The following is a 24,959-nucleotide window of genomic DNA, read 5'->3' as shown; positions in this document are numbered from 1 at the left end:
ACCCTTCGGATATGATATAAATTTCGAAGTACTAAAGCATCCGGTACTTTGGATGGGGTTTGTTAGGCCCAATAGATCTATCTTTAGGATTCGCGTCAATTAGGATGTCTGTTCCCTAATTCTTAGATTACCAGACTTAATAAAAAGGGGCATATTCGATTTCGATAATTCAACCATAGAATGTAGTTTCACGTACTTGTGTCTATTTTGTAAATCATTTATAAAACCTGCATGTATTCTCATCCCAAAAATATTAGATTTTAAAAGTGGGACTATAACTCACTTTCACAGATTTTTACTTCGCCGGGAAGTAAGACTTGGCCACTGGTTGATTCACGAACCTATAACAATATATACATATATATCAAAGTATGTTCAAAATATATTTACAACACTTTTAATATATTTTGATGTTTTAAGTTTATTAAGTCAGCTGTCCTCGTTAGTAACCTACAACTAGTTGTCCACAGTTAGATGTACAGAAATAAATCGATAAATATTATCTTGAATCAATCCACGACCCAGTGTATACGTATCTCAGTATTGATCACAACTCAAACTATATATATTTTGGAATCAACCTCAACCCTGTATAGCTAACTCCAACATTCACATATAGAGTGTCTATGGTTGTTCCGAAATATATATAGATGTGTCGACATGATAGGTCGAAACATTGTATACGTGTCTATGGTATCTCAAGATTACATAATATACAATACAAGTTGATTAAGTTATGGTTGGAATAGATTTGTTACCAATTTTCACGTAGCTAAAATGAGAAAAATTATCCAATCTTGTTTTACCCATAACTTCTTCATTTTAAATCCGTTTTGAGTGAATCAAATTGCTATGGTTTCATATTGAACTCTATTTTATGAATCTAAACAGAAAAAGTATAGGTTTATAGTCGGAAAAATAAGTTACAAGTTATTTTTGTAAAGGTAGTCATTTTAGTCGAAAGAACGACGTCTAGATAACCATTTTAGAAAACATACTTACAATTTGAGTTTAATCATAATTTTTGGATATAGTTTCATGTTCATAATAAAAATCATTTTCTCAGAATAACAACTTTTAAATCAAAGTTTATCATAGTTTTTAATTAACTAACCCAAAACAGCCCGCGGTGTTACTACGACGGCGTAAATCCGGTTTTACGGTGTTTTTCATGTTTCCAGGTTTTAAATCATTAAGTTAGCATATCATATAGATATAGAACATGTGTTTAGTTGATTTTAAAAGTCAAGTTAGAAGGATTAACTTTTGTTTGCGAACAAGTTTAGAATTAACTAAACTATGTTCTAGTGATTACAAGTTTAAACCTTCGAATAAGATAGCTTTATATGTATGAATCGAATGATGTTATGAACATCATTACTACCTTAAGTTCCTTGGATAAACCTACTGGAAAAGAGAAAAATGGATCTAGCTTCAACGGATCCTTGGATGGCTCGAAGTTCTTGAAGCAGAATCATGACACGAAAACAAGTTCAAGTAAGATCATCACTTGAAATAAGATTGTTATAGTTATAGAAATTGAACCAAAGTTTGAAGATGATTATTACCTTGTATTAGGATGATAACCTACTGTAAGAAACAAAGATTTCTTGAGGTTGGATGATCACCTTACAAGATTGGAAGTGAGCTAGCAAACTTGAAAGTATTCTTGATTTTATGTAACTAGAACTTGTAGAATAAATGAAGAACACTTAGAACTTGAAGATAGAACTTGAGAGAGATCAATTAGATGAAGAAAATTGAAGAATGAAAGTGTTTGTAGGTGTTTTTGGTCATTGGTGTATGGATTAGATATAAAGGATATGTAATTTTGTTTTCATGTAAATAAGTCATGAATGATTACTCATATTTTTGTAATTTTATGAGATATTTCATGCTAGTTGCCAAATGATGGTTCCCACATGTGTTAGGTGACTCACATGGGCTGCTAAGAGCTGATCATTGGAGTGTATATACCAATAGTACATACATCTAAAAGCTGTGTATTGTACGAGTACGAATACGGGTGCATACGAGTAGAATTGTTGATGAAACTGAACGAGGATGTAATTGTAAGCATTTTTGTTAAGTAGAAGTATTTTGATAAGTGTATTGAAGTCTTTTAAAAGTGTATAAATACATATTAAAACACTACATGTATATACATTTTAACTGAGTCGTTAAGTCATCGTTAGTCGTTACATGTAAGTGTTGTTTTGAAACCTTTAGGTTAACGATCTTGTTAAATGTTGTTAACCTAATGTTTATAATATCAAATGAGATTTTAAATTATTATATTATCATGATATTATCATGCATGAATATCTCTTAATATGATATATATACATTAAATGTCTTTACAACGATAATCGTTACATATATGTCTCGTTTAAAAATCATTAAGTTAGTAGTCTTGTAATTACATATGTAGTTCATTGTTAATATACTTAATGATATGTTTACTTATCATAGTATCATGTTAACTATATATATATCCATATATATGTCATCATATAGTTTTTACAAGTTTTAACGTTCGTGAATCACCGGTCAACTTGGGTGGTCAATTGTCTATATGAAACATATTTCAATTAATCAAGTCTTAACAAGTTTGATTGCTTAACATGTTGGAAACATTTAATCATGTAAATATCAATCTCAATTAATATATATAAACATGGAAAAGTTCGGGTCACTACAAAACCCCCACAACTCCGACTCACATCCGCCAATTTCTAGGCCTTGTCGGTTATTACCGGAGATTTATTGAAGGTTTTTTGTTGATTGCGCGTCCTTTGACCACACTGACTCACAAAGGGAAGAAGTTCGTTTGGGAAAAAGAGCACGAATTAGCATTTCAAACCCTGAAGCAGAAGTTAACCACTGCACCTATCTTGTCGCTTCCTGAAGGCAGTGACGACTTCATTGTGTACTGCGATGCTTCGAAAAATGGTTTTGGTTGCGTATTGATGCAAAGAACGAAGGTCATTGCTTATGCTTTTCATCAACTGAAGATACACGAGCAAAATTACACTACCCATGATCTCGAACTTGGAGCCGTTGTCTTCGCATTGAAGTTGTGGAGACACTATCTTTATGGGACAAAGAGTACCATATTCACCGATCACAAAAGCCTCCAACACATCTTTGATCAGAAGCAGCTGAATATGAGACAACATCGATGGATCGAGATGTTGAACGACTATGATTGTGAAATCCATTACCATCCTGGCAAAGCCAATGTTGTAGCCGACGCTCTGAGTCGAAAGGAGAGAATGGTACCTCTTCGCGTCCGTGCCTTGAACATCACCATTCATTCGAACCTTAACAGCCAGATCCGAGTAGCCCAAGAAGAGGCTCTCAAAGAGGAGAACATATCCCGTGAATACTTGAACATTCTCGTCTCTAAATTCGAGGTTAAGGAGTCTGGACTCCGATGTTATGCCAGAAGAATTTGGGTACCTCGTTATGGAGATTTACGAAGCCTTATACTTAATGAAGCCCACAAGTCGAGATAATCGATTCATCTGGGAGCCGGAAAAATATACCACGATATTAAGAAACAGTATTGGAGGCCAAATCTTAAGAAGGATGTTGCAACTTATGTTGGGAGGTGTTTGACTTGTTCAATGGTTAAGGCTGAACATCAAAGGCCATCTGGATTACTTCAACAACCGAAAATCCCACAATGGAAATGGGAAGCAATTACGATGGACTTCATCACGAAGCTACCAAAGACGGTGGGCGGATACAATACAATCTGGGTTATCGTTGACCGTCTTACCAAATCTGCTCATTTCCTAGCAATGAAGGAAACAGATACAATGGAGAGACTTGCTCAGCTGTACATCAAGGAAGTTGTGTCTCGTCATGGTGTACCTCTATCAATTATCTCAGATCGCGATCCCCGTTTTGCTTCCAGATTCTGGCGTTCTTTGCAAGAAGCCTTGGGAACTCGTCTCGACATGAGCACTGCATATCACCCGTAGACCGACGGTCAGAGTGAACGAATGATTCAGACTTTAGAGGACATGTTGCGTGCCTGTGTTATTGACTTCGGAAAGTCTTGGAAAAGGCATTTGCCGTTAGCCGAATTCTCTTACAACAACAGTTATCAATCAAGTATTAATGCCGCACCTTTTGAAGCGTTGTATGGCCGCAAGTGCCGTTCTCCTATTTGTTGGGCCGAGATAGGAGAAGTGTAAATCACCGGACCCAAGATAGTCCATGAAACGACGGAGAAGATTGCCCAAATTCAAGCGAGGCTTAAGACGGCCCGTGATCGCCAAAAGAGTTATGCTGATCTTAAACGTAAGGACTTCGAATTTAACGTGGGTGATAATGCTAAAAACGAACATATATTTCATAGCATTATTCCTCAAGAAAGACAAGCTTTTAGTTGCAATTGTTCTATTTACAAGTGATATTCGTTTGTATAATAAAAGGTGAAGACAAAAGACAGATTCGACGAATTTTAGACGCAAACGACCAAAAAGCTCAAAAGTACAAAAGACAATCAAAAAGGTTCCAATTATTGATAAGAAACGTCTCGAAATTACAAAAGTACAAGATTCAAAATGCAAAGTACAAGATATTAAATTGTACGCGAGGACGTTCGAAAATCCGGAACCGAGACCAGAGTCAACTCTTAACGCTCGACGCAACGGACTAAAAATTACAAGTTAACTATGTATATAAATATAATATAATATATAATTAATTATATTAATTATATATATATTATATTTATAAATAAAAAACCGTCGGCAGAGAAAAACTCCAAGGACTGAGCTGTAAAAGTAACCTCCGCGACTCGCGGAGTTTGAAGAGGTTTTCACCGCGAGTCGCGGAGCCCCAAAATTGAAAACTGCCTATAAAGCCAACCGAATTCTGATCAAAATCATCATCTTTTTCTTCCTCATTCATACGTAAAATTTATATTTATATTTTAATTTTAATTATAATTCTAATAATAAGGGTATGTTAGCGAATATTGTAAGGGTGTAAGTCAAAATTCTGTCCGTGTAACGCTACGCTATTTTTAATCATTGTAAGTTATGTTCAACCTTTTTACATTAATGTCTCGTAGCTAAGTTATTATTATGCTTATTTAAAACGAAGTAATCATGATGTTGGGCTAATTACTAAAATTGGATAATTGGGCTTTGTACCATAATTGGGGTTTGGACAAAAGAACGACACTTGTGGAAATTAGACTATGGGCTATTAATGGGCTTTATATTTGTTTAACTAAATGATAGTTTGTTAATGTTAATATAAAGATTTACAATTGGGCGTCCCTATAAATTACCATATACACTCGATCGGACACGATGGGCGGGGTATTTATATGTACGAATAATCCTTCATTTAACCGGACACGGGAATGGATTAATAGCCACTAGAATAATTAAAACAGGGGTGAAATTACATTCAAGGGTAATTGGTGTAATTGTTAACAAAGTAGTAAAACCTTGGTTTACACGCAGTCGATAACCTGGTGTATTCATTAAACAAAGTATTAAAACCTTGTTACAATTCGAATCCCCAATTAGTTGGAATATTTAACTTCGGGTATAATAATAATTTGACGAGGACACTCGCACTTTATATTTATGACTGATGGACTGTTATGGACAAAAACCAAACGGACATATTAAATAATCCAGGACAAAGGACAATTAACCCATGGGCATAAAACTAAAATCAACACGTCAAACATCATGATTACGGAAGTTTAAATAAGCATAATTCTTTTATTTCATATTTAATTTTATTTATTATTATTTAATCGCACTTTTAATTATCGTACTTTTTAATTATCGTAAGTTTATTTTATCGCACTTTTATTATTCGCAATTTCATTATCGTTATTTACTTTACGCTTTAATTTAAGTCTTGTATTTATTTTATATTTTACATTAGGTTTTAACTGCGACTAAAGTCTTAAAATCGACAAACCGGTCATTAAACGGTAAAAAACCCCCCTTTATAATAATAATATTACTTATATATATATTTGTATTTTTAATAAAAGTAAACTAATATAGCGTTGAGCTTTGTTTAAAGATTTCCCTGTGGAACGAACCGGACTTACTAAAAACTACACTACTGTACGATTAGGTACACTGCCTATAAGTGTTGTAGCAAGGTTTAAGTATATCCATTCTATAAATAAATAAATATCTTGTGTAAAATTGTATCGTATTTAATAGTATTTCCTGCTAAAATTAATAACTATTTTATATACACCTCGCATAACATCAAGTATTTTTTGGCGCCGCTGCCGGGGAACTATCTTAAAAGCCGGAAGCACAACGCTAATAAAAAAAAAGGGATTTTTTGTTTACTTTTATTAAAATTCGTTTTTGTAAAAATACGTTTTAAATATTCAAAAATATAAAAAGAAAAACAAAAATATAAGTATTTTTAAGATTTTGTTAAATATTTAAGTTTTATAAGTTTCTTTATTTCTATTTTAGTTTATAAAAATATAAGTTTTATTAACTATCTTTTATTTATAGAAAAAAATTAAAAACAGAAAAAAAAAAAAATAAAGAAAACGCGTCGAATTTAAATCTGTCAACTGAATTTCTGAACCCCGCGAGTCGCGAGGTTTGATGTATTAATTACCGCAACTCGCGGAGCCTTTCTGACAGGCGACAAAAAACCCTAATCCTGCATTAATTACGGGTTATTATTAATTATTATTATTATTTAACCCTAATTATTATTATTATTATTATTATTAGTTTTATTTTTACTTTTACTTTTTATTTATATATTTTAGCTAAATTAGTTTTATTAAATTGTAAAATTAGTAGTTTTATTAAATAAAAAAATATAAAAATAATATTTTTATAAAAATTGTAATTTTTACAACTTTTTGTATATTTTTATATTTTGTCCCTTTTTAATCGTTGTAGCATAACTTTTGTATTTTTAGCTCATATTTAATTTTAAACCTAGTTTTTGCTATAGTCATTTTTACTCCTAGATTTTTAGGCTTTGCCGTAGAATTCCTTAAGTGCTTTTTCTTTAGACTAAGATTTAGGTGCTTTAGAATTTTACGACGCCTTTTTAAGTTTTAGTTTCTTTTTAAGTTATTTCTATTTGGGATTTAGTTTTTCCTTGTAAGCTTTAATATTTTTAGACCTTTTACTATGTATCAATTATCATTCCAATTAGTAATCTCAATTTGCGATTATAATTTTAAGTTAGTTGTAGTAATAAGGTTAGGTTAGTCAAGTATTTTTAAGTTTTTATAAGTTTCTTTTATTTTTCTGTCACCTTTTATTTTTCAACCATTTTTCTTTTTCGACCTTTTTCGACGAACTCTTTTTCTTTCTTATTTCTCGCTATTCTAGTTTTAGGACATAGATTTTTATTCTACTTCTTATCTAAACTTTCTTAAAATTACGAAAATTTATTTTAAGTGGTTAAATTGATAGACATCAAAATTTTCTGGTTCGTAGTAATAGTTGGATTTGTACGTGGACCGGGTTATTGGAGCCAAACAGTCCTCAATTATATTGAGACCAAACGAATCCTGCCCCTCTGCTGCATCTTTTGGCTATTCGAAACGTGGGCAAAATCAGAAAAGTCTATTGATTGGATAACTTATTATAATTTTTCTTTCCTTTTAAAAACTAATAGGATATTCAGTGAATGCACCGAGCAAGACGTTCACCACCTTTTGTACGTTCACCACCTGTAACTAGATCAAGACATTTAGCAAATATAACCGCCGTTGATTTTTCTTTAGAATCGTCATCCAGTAGACCAAGTACTTCAGTTCAAATTTCCGATAATCCATTTTTTGAACCCGACCTCACAATTGAGAATCCGGAAAATATTCAGGAACGGTTCGTAGATCCTGAACCATTAAACTTTCCTCCGGAGCCACCAATCATTCAAACAGAGATTGTTGAGGAACGAACCATTAAATCAGAATCATCTAGTGATACCGATTCAACAAATTCAATTATGGAGAATCTGGAACCTTTAAGTATGGAAGACCGAATGAGAGCTAAACGCACTGGCCAAGGTCACGCAATTACTCATCCAGACATTAATGCGCCAGATTATGAAATCAAAGGACAAATTCTACACATGGTGACTAATCAATGCCAATTTAGTGGTGCGCCGAAGGAAGATCCTAATGAACATCTACGTACCTTTAATAGGATCTGCACACTATTTAAAATACGAGAAGTGGAGGATGAACAGATATATCTCATGTTATTTCCCTGGACTTTAAAGGGAGAAGCCAAAGATTGGTTGGAATCGTTACCTGAAGGGGCGATCGATACATGGGATGTTTTAGTTGACAAATTTCTTAAACAATTCTTTCCTGCATCTAAAGCCGTAAGACTTCAAGCAGAAATTGTTACGTTCACACAGAAGCCAAATGAAACTTTATATGAGGCATGGACAAGATATGGAAAGTTGTTAAGAGGATGTCCGCAACATGGTTTAGACACCTGTCAAATAGTACAAATATTCTACCAAGGATGCGACATCACTACAAGGAAAGACATAGATATAGCAGCTGGTGGTTCTATTATGAAGAAAACCGAAACTGATGCTTACAAAATTATTGATAACACTGCTTCCCACTCACATGAGTGGCACCAAGAAAAAGATATCGTTAGATCATCTAAAGCAGCTAGAGCCGATTCTAGCCATGACTTAGATTCCATTTCCGCAAAGATAGATGCTGTGGAAAGACGAATGGAAAAGATGACTAAAGATATTCACTCAATACGAATTAGTTGTGAGCAGTGTGGAGGACCACATTTGATAAAAGATTGTCTCAGTATTGAATTAACAATGGAACAAAGAGAGAATATTTCATACATAAACCAAAGGCCTGGAAATAATTATCAGAATAATTATCAACCGCCAAGACCGATTTACAATCAAAACCAGAATTATAACCGAAATATTCCATACAACAACCAACAAGGTCCTAGCAATCAACAAGTATCCAATAATACTTATAATCAGCAAAGACCTAATTTTCAAAACAAACCACCACAACAAACCGATGATAAAAAGCCGAATTTAGAAGATATGATGACGAAGCTAGTTGAAACTCAAACGCAGTTTTTCACATCTCAGAAACAAACTAATGAACAAAATGCTCAAGCATTTAGAAATCAACAAGCTTCTATTCAAAATCTGGAACAAGAAGTAAGTAACCTAGCAAGGTTAATAGGTGAAAGAAAACCGGGAAGTCTACCTAGTGATACAAATGCTAACCCCCGAAATGAAACAGCTAAAGCTATTACCACAAGAAGTGGTACAACACTTAAACCACCTGAAATACCTGTAACTTCTGATGAAACTATTCCTACTCCACAAGAACCACAACCTGATCAAGATAAGGAAAAAGAACCAGTAGTTGAAAAGGTTAATGAAAATAACACAGTTAAGGATAAACCTTATGTTAAACCATACCAACCACCACTTCCTTACCCGAGTAAAATGAAGAAAGAAAAACTTGAAGCCGAGCAATCCAAATTCTTGGATATGTTTAAACAGATAAATGTAAATCTTCCTTTCATTGATGTGATTTCAGGAATGCCTAGATATGCTAAATTCTTGAAAGATCTAATCTCAAATAGAAAGAAAATGGAAGAACTCTCGGTTGTTACTATGAATGCTAATTGTTCAGCAGTGCTGTTGAATAAGATACCAGAAAAACTATCTGATCCAGGAAGTTTCACAATTCCATGTTTTCTGGGTAGTCTTAGTTCAATAAAAGCATTGGCAGACTTAGGTGCTAGTATAAATCTAATGCCGTATTCACTATACGCTAAACTAGACCTTGGAGAATTGAAACCAACCAGAATAAGCATACAACTAGCCGATAGATCAATAAAATATCCTAGAGGGATAATGGAGAACATGCTAGTTAAAGTTGGTACTTTAGTATTTCCAGTAGATTTTGTTGTTTTGGACATGGAAGAAGATTCTCAAGTTCCTCTCATATTAGGAAGACCATTCTTAAACACGGCTAAAGCAATGATAGACGTGTTCGGTAAGAAACTGACCCTAAGTATAGAGGATGAGAGTGTTACCTTTTCAGTTGATAGAGCAATGCAACAACCACAATCTGCAGATGATACATGTTATTATATTCAAACTATAGATGCACATGCAGAATTATTAGAAGAATTTCCAGAATTACAAGGAACAGGAGAATGTTCTTTAGGAGAAGGTAATGAACCAATTGATGAAGCTGAAATGTTAGCTACACTTATAGCTAATGGATATGAACCAACAACAGAAGAAATTCAAATGCTAAAAGAAGAAGACAGATATCGATATAAATCATCAATAGAAGAACCTCCGAAATTAGAGTTAAAGCCACTTCCAAACCATTTGGAATACGCTTATTTACATGATGAATCTGAATTACCTGTAATAATATCGTCTTCTCTTACTGAAAATGAGAAATCACAACTCATTTCTGTGTTGAAAGCTCATAAACCAGCCATTGCATGGAAGATTCATGATATTAAAGGAATAAGTCCTTCGTATTGCACACATAAAATCCTTATGGAAGAGGGTCATAAAACGTATGTGCAACGCCAACGAAGACTAAATCCTAATATGCAAGATGTAGTTAAGAAAGAGATTATTAAACTGCTAGATGCAGGTTTGATATATCCAATCTCTGATAGTCCATGGGTAAGCCCAGTTCAATGCGTACCTAAGAAGGGTGGCATGACTGTCATCACAAATGAGAAAAATGAGCTTATTCCTACTAGGACTGTAACAGGATGGCGTGTATGTATTGATTATAGAAAATTAAATGACGCCACCAGAAAAGATCACTTTCCCTTACCTTTCATAGATCAAATGTTGGAAAGATTAGCCGGAAATAGTTACTATTGTTTTCTAGATGGATTTTCCGGATATTTTCAAATTCCAATAGCACCCGAGGACCAAGAGAAAACCACATTCATGTGCCCTTATGGTACTTTTGCTTACAAAAGAATGCCATTTGGACTTTGCAACGCCCCTGCAACCTTTCAAAGGTGTATGATGGCGATTTTTCATGACATGATAGAAGAATGCATGGAAGTATTCATGGATGACTTTTCGGTCTTCGGTGATACATTTAAATCATGTCTAGTTAATCTGGAACGAATGCTAATTAGATGCGAAAAATCAAATCTAGTACTTAATTGGGAGAAATGCCATTTCATGGTTAAAGAAGGCATCGTTCTTGGACATAAAATTTCAAAAGAAGGAATTGAAGTGGATAGAGCTAAAGTAGATGTAATTGCTAAACTTCCACATCCCACCAATGTTAGAGGAGTTAGGAGTTTTCTAGGGCATGCCGGTTTTTACCGACGTTTCATAAAAGATTTTTCTAAAATTGCCACTCCTATGAATAAACTCCTAGAAAAGGATGCGCCATTCATCTTTTCAGATGAATGTATCAAATCTTTTAATATTCTTAAAGAAAAACTCACTAATGCGCCGATCATGATAACACCAAATTGGAATCTACCATTTGAACTAATGTGCGATGCAAGTGATTTTGCAATGGGAGCCGTTTTAGGACAAAGGATTGAAAAACGATTTCAACCTATATATTATGCTAGTAAGACATTACAAGGAGCACAAACAAACTATACAACTACTGAAAAAGAACTCCTTGCTATTGTCTTTGCTTTTGACAAATTCCGAGCATATCTCGTTCTAGCAAAAACGGTGGTCTATACCGACCATTCTGCTCTTAGATACCTATTTTCAAAACAAGATGCTAAACCAAGATTAATCCGTTGGATCTTACTCTTACAAGAGTTTGATATTGAAATCCGAGATAAAAGAGGAGCAGAAAATCTCGCCGCTGATCATCTTTCTCGTCTTGAAAATCCTGAGTTAGAAGTTCTAAATGAATCGGCCATACAAGACAACTTTCCTGATGAATATCTATTGAAGATAGATTATAAAGAAATCCCATGGTTTGCAGACTATGCAAACTACTTAGTTTGTGGATTCCTTGAAAAAGGATTATCGTACCAAAGACGAAAGAAATTCTTCAGTGATATAAAACACTATTTCTGGGAAGATCCACATCTGTTTAAAAGTTGTCACGATGGAATAATACGCCGATGTATATTTGGAGATGAAGCTAGTAAAATTTTAAACCATTGTCACACAGGACCAACAGGAGGGCATTATGGGCCTCAACTAACAGCAAGAAAAGTTTATGATGCTGGATTCTATTGGCCAACAATTTACAAAGACGCACACCTTCTTTGCAAATCCTGTGATGCATGTCAAAGGGCCGGAAAAATAAGTCAACGTGATGAAATGCCACAAAATGTCATCCAAGTATGTGAAGTATTTGACATTTGGGGTATTGACTTTATGGGTCCATTTCCAAAATCTCATAATAATCTATATATACTCGTAGCCATTGATTATGTATCTAAATGGGCGGAAGCACAAGCTCTCCCAACTAACGATGCACGAGTTGTAGTCAACTTTTTAAAACGTCTTTTTGCAAGGTTTGGAACACCGAAAGCTTTAATAAGTGATCGGGGTACTCATTTCTGTAATAATCAACTTGAGAAAGTTCTTAAAAGATATGGAGTAACTCATAAAATCTCCACCGCATATCATCCACAAACAAGTGGACAAGTTGAAAATACCAACCGAGCTTTAAAACGTATTCTAGAGAAAACCGTAGGATCAAATTCGAAGGAATGGTCCATTAAATTGGAGGATGCACTCTGGGCTTTTAGAACAGCCTACAAAACTCCAATTGGAACCACACCTTTTAGACTTGTTTATGGAAAAGCATGTCATCTTCCAGTAGAAATTGAACACAAAGCATTTTGGGCTTTGAAAACATGTAATCTTGATTTACATGAAGCTGGACGTCTACGATTAAGTCAACTAAACGAATTAGAAGAATTAAGACATGAAGCATACGAAAATTCGTTAATCTATAAAGAAAGAACGAAGAAATGGCATGATAAAAGAATCAGAAGTTCAAAAGAATTTAAAGAAGGAGACAGAGTTCTTCTTTTCAATTCACGATTCAAGCTATTTCCTGGAAAATTGAAATCAAGATGGTCTGGACCATTCATAGTCAAAAGAGTTTTCCCATACGGAACGATAGAATTGATAAATTCAAATGGGATTGAATTTAAAGTTAATGGTCACAGAGTTAAACATTACATACATGGTCCGATGGAAGTCGACAATGAAGTTAGTCATAATTTCGATACCACAGCTAACTAAGTGTGGGGAGAATCAAGTCTTTAAAGGATAATATGTATTTCTGTTAGAGTTAGATTGTCTGTTTTCGTGTAGTTCTCGAAAATGGAACCCGAATGGTCTTTCCCTAGCAGACCCTAAAGAACTAGTCTTCTCCCCCCATTCTGAATTTTTATTTTTTTTAGGTTTTTACAAAATGAAGACTGCCTGTGAACTAAACCATGGTCTAATGCTACACGCTTTGATCACTAAAAGAAATAATGACATACTACCGAGTGAAATAGTATCAGTAATCAGAGAAAGAATGGACGGAGTTAGAAAAGAATCCAGATGCGAAGATAATAAGTTACAATTTGGTAAAGGAAAATCAAAATCCGCAGCGAAAAGAAGAGCACGACACCTAGAAAGATGTCACAAATGCGGAAAATGGTCACATGGAGGTAAATGTTCAAATAATCAAACCTATTCAAATACCGAATTTGTTACTTTATGCAGAGACGGACCGTTCATATGTTTAGAAGAAAAGACACTGAATGCTCGAGGTTACGCCTATGTAGCCATGGAAAACCAATTAAACCGACTATCTTATGAATGGGATAGATCATATAACTAAGAAATCTATTTCACAGGTATGTCTGTACAGTTTTTATTTTTATTTTTATTTTTAACCTTTTGATAATAAACGCTAATTTGTTCGCTAAAAAGTATTAAATTGGTATTGAATAAAATTAGGTTTGGCGACCGAAATTATTGATATCATTCAAAAATTTATTACATCACTGCGAAATTTAACGTTTATTCTTAAGGTATAAATATCTTTAATCAATCAACCCAAAATATTTCAAAAATTCGTCATGAGTTAAATTAGGTCTTGGAACCGAAATTACTTTACCGAAAAGAGGGGCGCATATTTTTGATAATATTTGATTGATTAAAGTGGGATAAAAAGCCAAAAAGATTTTTAATTTTATTTTTACCATATTTTTAAAATTAATATATAAATCTTAAATTAATATTGTAAACTTTGTAAAAAACAATATATTTAAAATTGTAAATATTTGAAAAATTAATATAAGTTTGGTGTGAATTTATAATATGAATTTTTAAATTAAGTTTGGTGTGAATTTTTAATTTTTAAAAAAAATATGAATTTTTTAATTTTATGCATTTCAAATTTTAAGTTTGGTGTGAATTTTTAATATTAATTTTGAATTTTATATTTAAATTGTGTGAATTTAAAAACAAAAATTTACTTTATCTCATTAAGTTAAAAATATGATTTTTAAAATTCGTAGTAAGTTGAAGACTAGGTCATTGAACCGAAATTGCTTTACCCGAGGGAGGGACGAGAACTTTTATTATCATTATTTTTAATCTTATTGATTTAAAGTATGCCAAAAAAAATTAAAAAATCCAAAAATCTAAGCTTTTAAAACAATTGCTTGAAAATGACAAATTTTAAAATTTTGTCGAGGGACGGACTAGGACATCGTTCCGAAACGCCCTCATTCTTAAAAGAAACAAATTTTTAAAATTAATTAATATTTGTTTTATAAGTTAAAGGTTTTATAAATAAAAAAAAATAGTATGTATATATTTGTTTGTAGTTTATCTTACAAGACAGGGTAAAACAACGCGTTTTTAAAGACTGGCATTAAGTTCAGCAAAAGCAAGTAATTTTGACGACAAGATGCAAAATATGTGTGAAATAACAAACAAGACGGAATAAACAAATGACGTGCACCAGTTATCATTCAACAAACAAACAACAATATGTTTGAAACTTTGGTAAAATTTAATCACTTTTCTACGCTTATCACCCTCAATAATTTAAATTGTTACTGATTTCTTGCAAATGAGGGCATTGCAAGATCTTAAGTGTGGGAAGGGGTTAAATTCTTTCGGATTTTAAAATTTTTTTTTACTTTATACACTTGGTTACCATTAAAAATACTAGTAAAGCAGTAGTTGTATTAGAATCTAGTGCTCTCTGGTAATAAAGAACATCCCTAGTCTTATATACCGACTACCCAATTCTAGTAAAATTTTTCAAAATTTTCAATTAAATGAACTCAAAATCATGTTTATACATATTTATGAACGATAAAACTAGGTTTTAACACCGAAATTATTGTTACCTCGGAAAGGACATAAATTGAGAAACAAACCAAAATGTTAAAATTCATTTAAAATGTAATAGAGGACGATAAAAAGGAAAATAAAAGCCAAGTGTGGGAAAATTTACCAAGTTATTTTAAACATATGTCACATATATCTGTAACAAATAACTGAAAATACTTTTGCTTTGGACTAAACTAAACTGTTTTACCCGATGAAAGAAAAGAAGAGATGGATCTACATGATGAATCAATTCCATCATTAAAAGGAAGTAAAGTCTTCCGAAAAAGAAACGCGCTTCTTGATTTAGGTCATGAAGTTGTCGTCCAGACCAGCTGTAGGTTGACGAAAAATCTAGAAAAGTCATCACTAAAATCAGCAGGAAATCCACGGACCTCAGCATTAAACAGGGTCGCCAAGTGGTCAGATTTATCCTAACCATGAGAAGGATTTATCTCGTACAATGGGGGGGCACCATGCAAATTAGCTGGATAAGACTAATGAATCAGATCCCCAGAAAGGATAATCTCCTTAAAGATTAAAAATCAGTTTTTAAGACTGATATTACTCAATCCTAGAGATTGACCTTAAAGATTGAGAATTCAAACTCATGGAATTCAATGATATCTAAACTCGAGCTTGAACGAGAAAATATTTTGATCAAAATTACAAACCGATTTGTTTTCTGAAAACCCTATTTTCAATGCGTTCATTACCATTGAACGTAAAATCCTAGGAATTCACCTGGAATTCATTAGGTCACCTGAACCAAATCGGGTGTCAACCGTAAGAACGGTGGTTGCATAGTGGTCAAAGACAGGACCTTGTGCCAGACCGAAAAAAATTATAAGGGTGAGCTTTACTATTGCTCCTACCAAGGATAGTAATTTCGTCCGACACGTTATAGACCATAATCAAAAGCATGTCACGGGACATTGTCTTAACAGTTGCTTGTTCAACGCTTTCCTTTACAACCGGACGGTAGTTTACCGAAAGGTAATATACGGGACAAGTAAACTGGACGTGTTGCTTTCCAAATACAAGGTTAGCAAGTGGGTGACACAAAACCGCAAGTTTTGAGCTAAAATTTTCAAATCTGAAACCCACCAAACCCACAAAAATATTTTGCAAACACCGGTAAAGGGTTATTCCGAAAAACTTATCTAGGGTAAAAACTAGATTTCAAAAGATCAAATGTTTTCATAAAGATCCAATTTCCTTAATGGATCTAAATTTTTATAGTCATGTGGGACTGTAAACCATATCGTTACTACCATTGTTTATACTGCCGTATAGAAATCACTGATGTACAAAGTGTGAAGAATAAAGAAGTGATTCTAGTATTTCAAGACAATATTGCTTGAGGACAAGCAACGCTCAAGTGTGGGAATATTTGATAATGCTAAAAACGAACATATATTTCATAGCATTATTCCTCAAGAAAGACAAGCTTTTAGTTGCAATTGTTCTATTTACAAGTGATATTCGTTTGTATAATAAAAGGTGAAGACAAAAGACAGATTCGACGAATTTTAGACGCAAACGACCAAAAAGCTCAAAAGTACAAAAGACAATCAAAAAGGTTCCAATTATTGATAAGAAACGTCTCGAAATTACAAAAGTACAAGATTCAAAACGCAAAGTACAAGATATTAAATTGTACGCGAGAACGTTCGAAAATCCGGAACCGGGACCAGAGTCAACTCTTAACGCTCGATGCAACGGACTAAAAATTACAAGTTAACTATGTATATAAATATAATATAATATATAATTAATTATATTAATTATATATATATTATATTTATAAATAAAAAACCGTCGGCAGAGAAAAACTCCAAGGACTGAGCTGTAAAAGTAACCTCCGCGACTCGCGGAGTTTGAAGAGGTTTTCACCGCGAGTCGCGGAGCCCCAAAATTGAAAACTGCCTATAAAGCCAACCGAATTCTGATCAAAATCATCATCTTTTTCTTCCTCATTCATACGTAAAATTTATATTTATATTTATAATTTATATTTTAATTTTAATTATAATTCTAATAATAAGGGTATGTTAGCGAATATTGTAAGGGTGTAAGTCGAAATTCTGTCCGTGTAACGCTACGCTATTTTTAATCATTGTAAGTTATGTTCAACCTTTTTACATTAATGTCTCGTAGCTAAGTTATTATTATGCTTATTTAAAACGAAGTAATCATGATGTTGGGCTAATTACTAAAATTGGATAATTGGGCTTTGTACCATAATTGGGGTTTGGACAAAAGAACGACACTTGTGGAAATTAGACTATGGGCTATTAATGGGCTTTATATTTGTTTAACTAAATGATAGTTTGTTAATGTTAATATAAAGATTTACAATTGGGCGTCCCTATAAATTACCATATACACTCGATCGGACACGATGGGCGGGGTATTTATATGTACGAATAATCGTTCATTTAACCGGACACGGGAATGGATTAATAGCCACTAGAATAATTAAAACAGGGGTGAAATTACATTCAAGGGTAATTGGTGTAATTGTTAACAAAGTAGTAAAACCTTGGTTTACACGCGGTCGATAACCTGGTGTATTCATTAAACAAAGTATTAAAACCTTGTTACAATTCGAATCCCCAATTAGTTGGAATATTTAACTTCGGGTATAATAATAATTTGACGAGGACACTCGCACTTTATATTTATGACTGATGGACTGTTATGGACAAAAACCAGACGGACATATTAAATAATCCAGGACAAAGGACAATTAACCCATGGGCATAAAACTAAAATCAACACGTCAAACATCATGATTACGGAAGTTTAAATAAGCATAATTCTTTTATTTCATATTTAATTTTATTTATTGTTATTTAATCGCACTTTTAATTATCGTACTTTTTAATTATCGTAAGTTTATTTTATCGCACTTTTATTATTCGCAATTTCATTATCGTTATTTACTTTACGCTTTAATTTAAGTCTTGTATTTATTTTATATTTTACATTAGGTTTTAACTGCGACTAAAGTCTTAAAATCGACAAACCGGTCATTAAACGGTAAAAAACCCCCCTTTATAATAATAATATTACTTATATATATTTGTATTTTTAATAAAAGTAAACTAATATAGCGTTGAGCTTTGTTTAAAGATTTCCCTGTGGAACGAACCGGACTTACTAAAAACTACACTACTGTACGATTAGGTACACTGCCTATAAGTGTTGTAGCAAGGTTTAAGTATATCCATTCTATAAATAAATAAATATCTTGTGTAAATTTGTATCGTATTTAATAGTATTTCCTGCTAAAATTAATAACTATTTTATATACACCTCGCATAACATCAGTGGGTGACTGTGTGATGTTGAAAGTCGCACCTTGGAAAGGTGTAATCCGCTTTGGAAAGCGTGGAAAGTTAAACCCGCGATACATTGGCCCGTTTGAAATCTTGGAGCGTGTCGGGCCAGTTGCTTACCGTTTGGATCTTCCGACTCAGTTGAGTGCTGTTCATCCTACCTTCCACGTATCAAATTTGAAGAAGTGTCTTGCTCTACCGGAACTTATCATACCCCTGGAGGAACTTACGATTGATGACAAACTCCACTTCGTGGAAGAACCTGTCAAAATTATGGACCGTGAGGTTAAAACTTTGAAACGCAACAAGATTCTGATCGTCCGAGTTCGATGGAATGCCAAACGTGGACCTGAGTTCACCTGGGAACGAGAGGATCAAATGATGCAGAAGTATCCTCACCTCTTCCCGACTTCAACACCTGCCTCAGCTAAAATTTCGGGTCGAAATTTCCATTAACAGGTGGGTTATGTAACGACCCGACTTTTTTGACTTGTTTATGTGCTTTGTGTTTTAACGAAACTGCGTATTTGTGCGTACTGTGCTACTTTATACTCTGGAACCTTTATATACATGGTTTACTTTCATTTATATGTTAAAACGTGCCTTAGAGTACGTAGGATACTTAACTTGATCACCGGATACTTTATGACCGTTAGTGTCACTTAACGTTTCGATTAAACCGCGAACTGCGCGCACGTTTAACTTTTATCGTAATCGGAATATTATGACTACGAAATATTAATTATTATTTTATAATAATAATTACTTGGGTTTATGGATGCTTAATTATGCATAGTAATTTAATTATGCTTACTAGTTAGTCTTGTTGGACTTTCTACCTTGTTGGACTTAAGCCCACCCTACTCTAGCTAGTAGCCCATTTATTTAGTCCACTTATTAATTACTAGTGACCCAATAATAAGTAAGACAAATGCACATTTATTAGAGGGAACATGCTATCATTTATGTCAAGTATTATCCTTAATGTTGCATGGGATCCCAACATAAGCACCAACTTTAGACAACCATTAACCAAAAAGAAACTTTTTGTCCCCCTTTGTCTCCCCTAAAAATCACAGCCAAAGGGTCTCCCTCCTACCCTCATTCACCTATAAATATCACCCTTATTCCATCCATTTAACACTTGCTTTCATTTCTAATTCACACACACTCACTCTATAATTCTCTCTAGTTCTTTCTCTCTCTAAAAGTGTAAGTATTTTGAACTTTTCTTCTTCTTCTCCTTCTCATCATCACGTGACCATCATCATCATCAAAGGGTCTTGCTTTTTAGCTTTGATCTTGATTACATCTTGTAGATTCAAACTTGGATTTGAATCTTTCAAGAACATGGAAGATTCAAGCGTTCTAGCTTTGAATCTTCACCAACTTTGTAGATCTAAAACTTTTTAGCTTTAATCTTGTTATTTTGTATTAAAGATTTAAACTTGTGTTTGTAATCTTCATGTAACTTAAAGATCCAAGCTTTATGCTTCAAGATCTTCAAGAACAATCAAGATGCAAGCTTTCTAGATTGGATCTTCATATCTTTTGTTGGATCTAAGTTTTTTTAACTTATGATCTCATTATTTTGTTATAAAGATCAAAACTTGTGTTTATGGTCTTCATGTAACTTAAAGATCCAAGCTTTATGCTTCAAGATCTTCAAGAACACTAAAGGTTCAAGCTTTCTAGCTTTGTGACCTTATAACTTGTGTGAAAGGGATCCAAGCTCTCTATCTTAGGGTTTCATCACCTCATTGAACTTAGGTTATGTTCATACTTGTTTGATTGATGTAAAGTTTGTAGCTTTAGTTGTAAATGTAACTTGTAATTGTGTTAAGACTAAGGATTTGATGTAACCTTGGTTCATCATCCATCTAAGACTCTTAAATGAGTTGTGTTATTACTTGGTCTTAACATATTGTATATTGATGGTAGAATCTTGGTCAAAAGTGATGCTAAACCATCAAAGAGTTGTGCACTTGAAGCTACAAGAATCAAGGATGAGAACCGTGATGAGCATCAAGCACTAAGAACCCCACCGGAGCACTTGTTTACTGTTTTTCGGGATCTGATCAGTAACCTGGGCTACTGGAAAGTTGATTTTCAGTTAGTTCGGTTTGAGTAGATGATTTTCCATTTAGTCTTAATCCGAGTTACGGTTTAGGATTTATGGCCTTCCGAAAGTCATTACACCCTATTAATGTTGTGCTGAAATTTCTAACCGACTTGCACTTAAACCGTCGCCACGATCAAACGAAGACGAGTTTGGTTCTGGAAATTGGTCAACAACTAGAGGACTCATATACGGATCCATAGCCACTGACTATGCGTCTTTTCAATTTACGTAGAGGTCGTAGCGGCTGACCGAAGTCAGCCTATTATTTCGATCTCTATTCTTGTCAAACTTACTTAGCTTTTATGATGATGAATGATGAATGATGATGATGATGACACTTAAACTTATTTTATGCACTATTAGAACTTATAAAGACAACCTACTGACCTAGTAACCTTTGATTTAGGTTGACGACCTTTCGGACCGATTTACTACTTGCACACTTTCATTACCAACTTTACCTCTTTTATCACTGTGAGTTATAGCATCCCTTTTACTTATACTATTTTTGGGACTGAGAATACATGTGGTTTTTATGTTTTACTTACTTGACACGAGTACTTAAACTTTACATATGTATGGGTTATACAACGGCATAAAGATTCCCCTTAGCACGGTAACGTTTAACTATTGGTTTTTGTACCGGTAGACGCGAATATTAGATATGGATCCATAGGGTTTGACATCCCCACTCGGGCTAGTCGCGCTAGCATTTAACGGGTGTTTAATACTTCGAGGACATACGCACTCGCCAGGTGTACTTTTAGGGGGTGATATTTATATTTACGTTAAGTCTAGTTACCATGTGTCCACGGTTATACATATGCTTTTCATACTGTTTTGAAACATTGAAATCTCGTGGTCAATCTTATATTACTGTTACAATTTAAACTATAGCTCACCAACATTATTGTTGACGTTTTTAAGCATGTTTTCTCAGGTGCTTAGAGGTTTGTTGCTTCCGCTGTTAGACTTGCTGTCATGATGTTTAGTCTTGTTGTCATGCTGTTTAGTCTTGCTGTTAAGGACCTGCTGTGTTAGATATCCGCTGCATAACTTAGAGATGTCTCAATCATGAAACTTTTATTTTGCATTCGCAACTTATGTTATTTGAATAATGGCTTTGTAATGACCTCTGTGTCACGTTATTTTTTTGTAAACGCTATGTTTTTATGAATGCAAACTGGTTTTCAAACAGCATGTAGTATTCAACCGTGTAAAGATCCTGTTGTTGAAGAATTGTACACGATGGTTTTGTACGGGGCGTCACATAACCCCCTATTTTCATAAGAAGAGACCACCCGATCCCATTTAACCCAAGATAATTTGGATGATTGTCCCGCCCCGCCCCAAAAGAACACTCTTCTCACACACTCAAGGATTCTTAAAATACTAGTCGGGGCGCGAAAGAGCGAGAAGTAATACAAAGGTAGGCTATTCAAGACCGATTATAGGGGAACCATTCTTCCACCAAATGACATCGTACGCATTTTCCAAGTTGAGAGTCTAGATTTGAATTTCTCGATTACCGAATTCCAACTACTTGACTTGGACATTTTCGCACCAATGGGAAGTCTGAGATATGTAAACGGTAGGGAACCGACTTGGCATCTCAATATACTAGCAAATTGACTAACTTCACATGTATCCACCCCAATGCCATATAGGCAACTTTTGTTGTAGTTTATTTTCAATCCTGAGGCTAGCTCAAAACAACTAAGAAGATTTTGTAGATTCCGCAATTTCCCCCGACTCCATTCTCCTAGAAAGATCGTGTCATCAGCGTATTGAAGATGAGAAATGCTTACCTTATCTCTACCTATTTCCACACCTTTAAAGAGGCCCTTTTCGGTAGCGGCCTTAGTTAAGATGTTCAAACCCTCCGCGGCTAGAATAAAGAGGAATGGGGATAAGGGATCACCTTGTCGAATACCCCTTTCCAGTGAAAATTCATTCGTAGGTGACCCGTTCACCAAGATAGAGATGGTTGCGGATTTTAGATACGAGTAGATCCATTTTCTCCATTTTGACCCGAATCTCATGTTATTCATCACATCTAACAAAAAACCCTAATTAAGGCAATCAAACGCCTTTTCAAAGTCAACTTTAAAGAGTAAGCCTTTTTCCTTCGCACCTTTAAGAAAATCAATGCTTTCGTTAACAATTAACGCACCATCGAGAATAAACCTCCCTTTAATGAAAGCACTTTGCTCCATTCCAATAAGTCGAGGAATGACCTTTCTTAGTCAATTTGAAAGTACCTTCGCAATAATTTTATAGTAACTACCTATTAAACTGATAGGCCGAAAATGTCGAGTTTTTTTGAGATTAAAGTGTTAAAGGAGGAATTGGACCCTTTGGAGATTTCGCCTTTATTCCAGAACCACCCAATTGCCTCAATGAGTTCATTTTTAATTTTTTCCCAATAATTTTTGTAGAACTTCATGTTAAACCCGTCAGGATCGGGAGCTTTATTGCCCCCGCAATCAAAAACCGCCTCTTTGATCTCACTCGCACTAAATGGGAGTTCCAGAGCCGAAGCCTCATCAGCAGATAAGCATGGGTATATTAACTCTTCCATGTAAGGTCTTTCTACCTCTAGCTCTTTGAAAATGCGAGAAAAGTGATTGAAGGCTTCGGTTTTAATGGCATCAGGAGAGTCCTGCCAAATGCCATTTATGTACAATCCCCTCAAGTTGTTCTTAATATTATTCCTATTGATAATTGAGTGAAAGAACTTTGTATTTTCATCTCCTTCCAAAATCCATTTGATGCGCGACTTTTGTTTCATCATACAAGTCTTCACTTTTTCCTTTTCCAACCACTTTTTCCTACATTCCAACCACTCTAGCCTTTCGGTGTCATTAAGGAGATTATTATCCGCCTTCTCTAACAAAAGTTACATGGTAATTAATAAATTAACAAATATTATACTCCGTATTTTCTTTGACGAGTGGTTCACATAATGAGTGGTTCACCTTCCGCAAACACCTTTCTCAATATTTTATTTGCGGGTCTTGGATATATATCAGATAAGTTTTAATTAATTTGGAATCTTCTTAAATATAGTGTATTGGATAATTACTATAAATGATAAGTTAACTACAAGCCGCCACATAAGCAAATTTAACCAGAATTAATAATAGACTGACACGTAAGATTATTGGAACGTGCTTTATAATAATGTATAGATAGAAGATGTATAGATATCGATAGATAGATATGTAAATCTATATCTATATGTATATGTTAAATTATAATGAATAATTAATTTAATTTAATCACAAATTGACACATAAGCAAATACCCTTTTGTTTATATATATATATATATATATATATATATATATATATATATATATATATATATATATATAGTGTACGTGCAGGTTCAGACGAACCACAAAAATGATAAGAAATGCGAGAACCTATAATTTCATAGTTTTTATTCATTTAAATGCAACAAATTATATGCAAATGTTAATTAAGGTTTACTGTATATCATTAATAAATATATGTTCATCACCACAAATTACATGTTAAATTGTTAATTATATTAAATTTTCACATGTATCACAAACAAATATTCACATGTAAACGAGAAATTATATATTTGATTATATAGGTAAAATATAAGTTTTTTCAACTTTTTTATGTTGATTCTTACTCTCCATCAATATTTGTGGGTGATTCAATCTACTCATAGGTGAAATTTTTTTGTAAATCAGTTCTCGCCCTTTTTTTGTTTTGTTTCTCGTTTGAACTTTTGGCTATATACGGTGTATATCTCATGTCAAGTACAATTTTTTTTAGAGCGTTCCTAACCATGACGGCCTTCTTCATATTAACACATTGCCACATCAGCGTCACATCCCTATTTTCTTCTCATTTCTTTTCTATCACTAACCCATCACATATCACTCTCAACTATCATACCATTTCTCAACCACTAAATATTAATTAATTAAACCACAATACAAATCTAAAAGCAAAATGTACAAGTGATTGAAACCATTTCTTCCGTGATGAATGATGCTTGAAAAAGACTAAATGATTGGCTAAATGAAATTGGCAATTGATTGACTATGTACTCCCAATGGTGGCATAAGATTGGCATGAGATTGGCTT

General features: G+C 33.8%; 2 protein-coding genes across 2 annotated transcripts in view; both read right to left on the bottom strand.

Moving 5' to 3' along the window:
- The window catches only part of LOC139842421 (uncharacterized), a 41,359-nt gene extending 18,311 nt beyond the window's left edge, over positions 1-23,048 (bottom strand). The window contains exon 1 of the mRNA XM_071832563.1: positions 22,921-23,048. Within this exon, the coding sequence (XP_071688664.1) occupies positions 22,921-23,048 (128 nt within the window). The remainder of the gene's footprint in view (positions 1-22,920) is intronic.
- Positions 23,049-23,122: 74 nt separating this feature from the next.
- LOC139842420 (uncharacterized) lies at positions 23,123-24,505 on the bottom strand. Its single transcript, XM_071832561.1, has 2 exons — positions 24,499-24,505; positions 23,123-23,721 (listed from the first exon to the last, which is right to left on the bottom strand). The coding sequence occupies exons 1-2, from the start codon at positions 24,503-24,505 to the stop codon at positions 23,123-23,125; spliced, it is 606 nt and encodes a 201-aa protein (XP_071688662.1).
- Between the last annotated feature and the right edge of the window lie 454 nt (positions 24,506-24,959).

This window comes from Rutidosis leptorrhynchoides, chromosome 4 (genome assembly GCF_046630445.1).
Source record: "Rutidosis leptorrhynchoides isolate AG116_Rl617_1_P2 chromosome 4, CSIRO_AGI_Rlap_v1, whole genome shotgun sequence".
NCBI classification, from domain to species: Eukaryota; Viridiplantae; Streptophyta; class Magnoliopsida; order Asterales; family Asteraceae; genus Rutidosis; species Rutidosis leptorrhynchoides.
This window is presented reverse-complemented; position numbering and strand designations above follow the sequence as displayed.